The 3,623-nt window shown below is 58.5% G+C and overlaps 1 protein-coding gene across 1 annotated transcript; it reads right to left on the reverse strand.

Moving 5' to 3' along the window:
* Nucleotides 1-2,128: 2,128 nt before the first annotated feature.
* On the reverse strand, nt 2,129-3,093 carry LOC117842332 (probable E3 ubiquitin-protein ligase XERICO). Its single transcript, XM_034722738.2, has one exon. The coding sequence runs from the start codon at nt 2,949-2,951 to the stop codon at nt 2,469-2,471; it is 483 nt and encodes a 160-aa protein (XP_034578629.1). The 5' UTR covers nt 2,952-3,093; the 3' UTR covers nt 2,129-2,468.
* Between the last annotated feature and the right edge of the window lie 530 nt (nt 3,094-3,623).

Consider the following 3,623-nt stretch of genomic DNA (forward strand, 5'->3'; position numbering starts at 1 on the left):
GTGGTAGCTAGTGCTAGCTAGTGTTGCCCTGTTGCAATCTTGAAAAGGATCAGACATACAGTTTGGAAAAAGTAGTTTCACTGTTTCAGAGCTCCGAAGATAAGCACATGGCATCTTGGCATTCACCGTGGAGAGCAGGGCACCAGTCCTATTGGAAATACAGCAAAAGTTGCTGGGTTTTTTTTTTTTTTTTTGCTTTTCAACTTGAACCGATCATCATCACCGGGGAAAATCACGGTGGGGTCATGGCCGTGAGCCCGTGACCATCCTCCTGAACCGGAGCCGCCGGCCGGATCATCGCGGCGAGATAGGCCTGACGTCGGAGTCATCGTCCGTTTTCACCACCTCACCCGTCCGTCCCATCTGCATCTGCTGATGATGCGAGTGGCTATCGCATCGACTATCGATTACCCTTCTACCTTATCCCGAACAGGAGTTGATGCATGCGCACCGATCAACTGCCTGCCCTGTCATGCAGTGTCGTATCCAAGGAAAGCCCGGAACCAATACCGCTCGCTAGTCATCGCGGGTCGATCGCTTCCTGATTGATGGCATGGCGTCGTTCCTGACTCAATCCGCGACAATAACCGATGGAAGATGCTTATACTCCCGTACAGGTTCACACGCGATGTGTTTCTTTAGTTGCCCTTGTCGACAGGCCCTATCGGTGGAGACACACGGGCGCCGCAGCTTGAGCAGGCGATCGATGTGCCCGGCACAAGGACGAGGGCATGGTAGCTCCTGTCGTGTCGACGCGAGACAGGGAAGAGGGGAGCTCCATCTGCCCTGCGTTTCCCACGGCCTCCCGGTCAAAGCACGTTCCGCACACGCGCAGCCGCTGCGTTAAGCCGTTACTCTATCGTCAGCAGCTAGCTTACGGTCTACACTCGAGCAGTCAAAAGCGTGTTCGCTTCGCCGGCCGGATGAGGCCATCCATCCCGGAAGCTTATCGATCCGATGACGCTGGAGAAGTCAGGGGCGATGCCTACTGCTACCCTGAGCCGTCTCGTCTGAATCCGACGTCGCAACAGACTTGTCCGCACGCACGCATAATTGGTGTCACGCGACGCGACGCGAGCGAGCGACAAGGACCTGACCCACTGCGCGAGCGAGCTCACTCGGCGCACTGGACAAAACACGCACGGTCACGGGAACACCCCCAGTCGCGCAGGTCACCCGGAACCGGAAGGCCGGAAGCTCTCGCCAAGCGACAAAACAAAAGCCACGGTGACGCAAACCGGTCTGAGCCGCTGAATAATGGGTTCGATTTGGATGGAATTAAAGCTTTTCCAAGAAAAAACAAAGATTTGGATGAAACTTGTTCGGTTTGCTGTGAGTGGGAGCATGCCGTTCTGATTTTCCCCTAGCGTTAGGTCGTCTCCGTTTGGAAGAACCACGAAGAGGAAAACAGGGCAACTGGAATGTTTCAAAAGAAAAAAAAAAACAGGGCAACTGGGAACAGGGCGCGGGTGCATGTACGCTCGCGACGAGGGGTTCCTTTCGGGGGCAAGGAGCGCATGTGCCATCGGCGACGCGGGCACATCAGGCGGGGCCCGCGCCGTTGATGAGCGCGCATCCCGCCACTCCACGGTGCATGTGACCCTGCCCGACTAGTGTGGTGTTTTGTTTCCACGGATTAAAGTGTATCGACATGTTTCACGGATTGAAGTTTATCAAATATTTAGGGTGGTTTCACGGATTAAAGTTTATCGAATATTTAGCAGGATTAAATGAGTTAATTGTAAAACTAATATTATCTAGTTCGCAAGACGAATAATATTTAATTTTTTAATTAGTATCTAAACATTCGACATGGCAGGATCAACTTTCAGTGCATGGTTCCAAACACCACCGCCTAAACAAACGCCCAACCTGCGGTGCCTTACAGCGCCCTGTCGGTCCCCCTCTCCCCGCCCCTCGCCCGTCCGACCATGCTCGCCGGCCAAGAGAATCAACCGCCGGATCGCCGCTGCAAGAAGAAAAGATTCCCGCGACTTCCTTTCTCGGAGGAATAGCGAAGTAGTCAGTCATGGGCGCCTAATCGTCTTCTGAATTCTGCAAGATTTCTGTAGAATCCATGCACAGACAACCATTCCAATTCCAAGCATGGACACAACAACAGGCCGAATGCGATGGTGAATTTTTCCTCGATATTTTTGCTCTTTGGGAAGAAGCATGTACACGAGCTGGGCTCGTAAAAAGCGCTACACCACAGCCGCGGGAGCACTCTACTCTCTGCTGCGAACTGCGAGTATTTACACGCTACAGCGACCGCACCGGAAACAACAAAAAATTAAAAAAAAAGGGAGAGGAAAAGGGAAAGCAACAGCAACTCTACTACTCCTAATCTTTGCTACGCGCACACGGAAGGCCACACGGAGCCTGCAGCACACAGCCGGGCGCGAGATGAGACGACGAGGGAGGGGGATTCCTCTGGAAGGCCGCCGGAAGCAGAGGGCCAGACCGAATCACTCGCACTCCGGGTAGCGGAGCCCCGGCGCCTCGTCGGCGGGGATGGGGACGCGGGCGCGGCAGAGCGGGCAGGTGGCGCGCTCGTAGCGGAGCCAGGTCTCGAGGCACCCGCGGTGGAAGACGTGCCCGCAGGGGAGCCGGTTCACCACCGCCCCGGCCTCGAACCCCGCCAGGCACACGCTGCAGTCGTCGCCGGCCGCCGCCGCCGCCGCGCCGCACGTCGTCGTCGTCACCCCCGGGATCGGGCCGAGCCGGGCCGGGCGGAGGAGCGACCTCTGCAGCCGCTCCGCCGGGCCCGACACGGCGGGCACGAGCCGGTCCCCGCTGCCGACGGCGCCGTCGGCCTCCCAGTCCCCGAGGTCGAGGAACACCAGCGCCGCCCGCACCAGCCCCGCCAGCGCCGCGATCGAGATCACCGCGTTGTACACCAGGAACCCCAGCAGGCTGTCCCGCGGCTCCGGCATGCTCGAGATCCCCATCGCGGGAGGAAGGAAGGCCCTGGCGGTGAGGTCGAGGTCGAGGCGGATTTGGGGGGATCCGATCCGGGGACCGGGCTGTAATTTCCGATTCTTTCGAGGCTGTCGACGCGAGGGGGGGGGGGGGGGGAGTGGCAACGGGTTGGGAATGGACACGGAGAGGGAGGGCGAGGGCCCATTTATAGCCGCCGCCCGGCTAGCGTCCACCCGCGACCAGCCCCCGCTATCTTGTTCGGGTGGTCACCGCGCTTGGGGTTAGCCGCTGACGGCTGATGCCGCCTCCCGCCTCCTCCTGCCCTCCGCCGCTGGATCCGCGGGACCGAGCCCGCCCGGCCGTCCGATCGGCGGGGGGACATCCCACATGCGTTGGTTCGTGGCGGGCAATAATGCCCCGCAGCTTTGGGTCGTGGCGACCAATAATGCGTGCATGGTTTGTGAGGGGCAGGGAATCCGAATTATTCAGGCCGATCCAAACCCGCCCTGTCGAGCGAGCTAGTGCGAAGAGGATGAGGAGCACGCACGGCGTGGTGAAATCGTCAGACGACAGTGAGCGTCCTCCCCTCCGGAATACCCACTGCCCATCGACCAATCCGAATCGTGGACGTCACGCATACAAATGGCTCTCGTAGTCACACAGCTCGTGAAAGATCGAAAAATATCGGCGCTTTTTTGTTT

The sequence above is a fragment of the Setaria viridis genome, chromosome 2 (genome assembly GCF_005286985.2).
Source record: "Setaria viridis chromosome 2, Setaria_viridis_v4.0, whole genome shotgun sequence".
Classification (NCBI taxonomy): domain Eukaryota; kingdom Viridiplantae; phylum Streptophyta; class Magnoliopsida; order Poales; family Poaceae; genus Setaria; species Setaria viridis.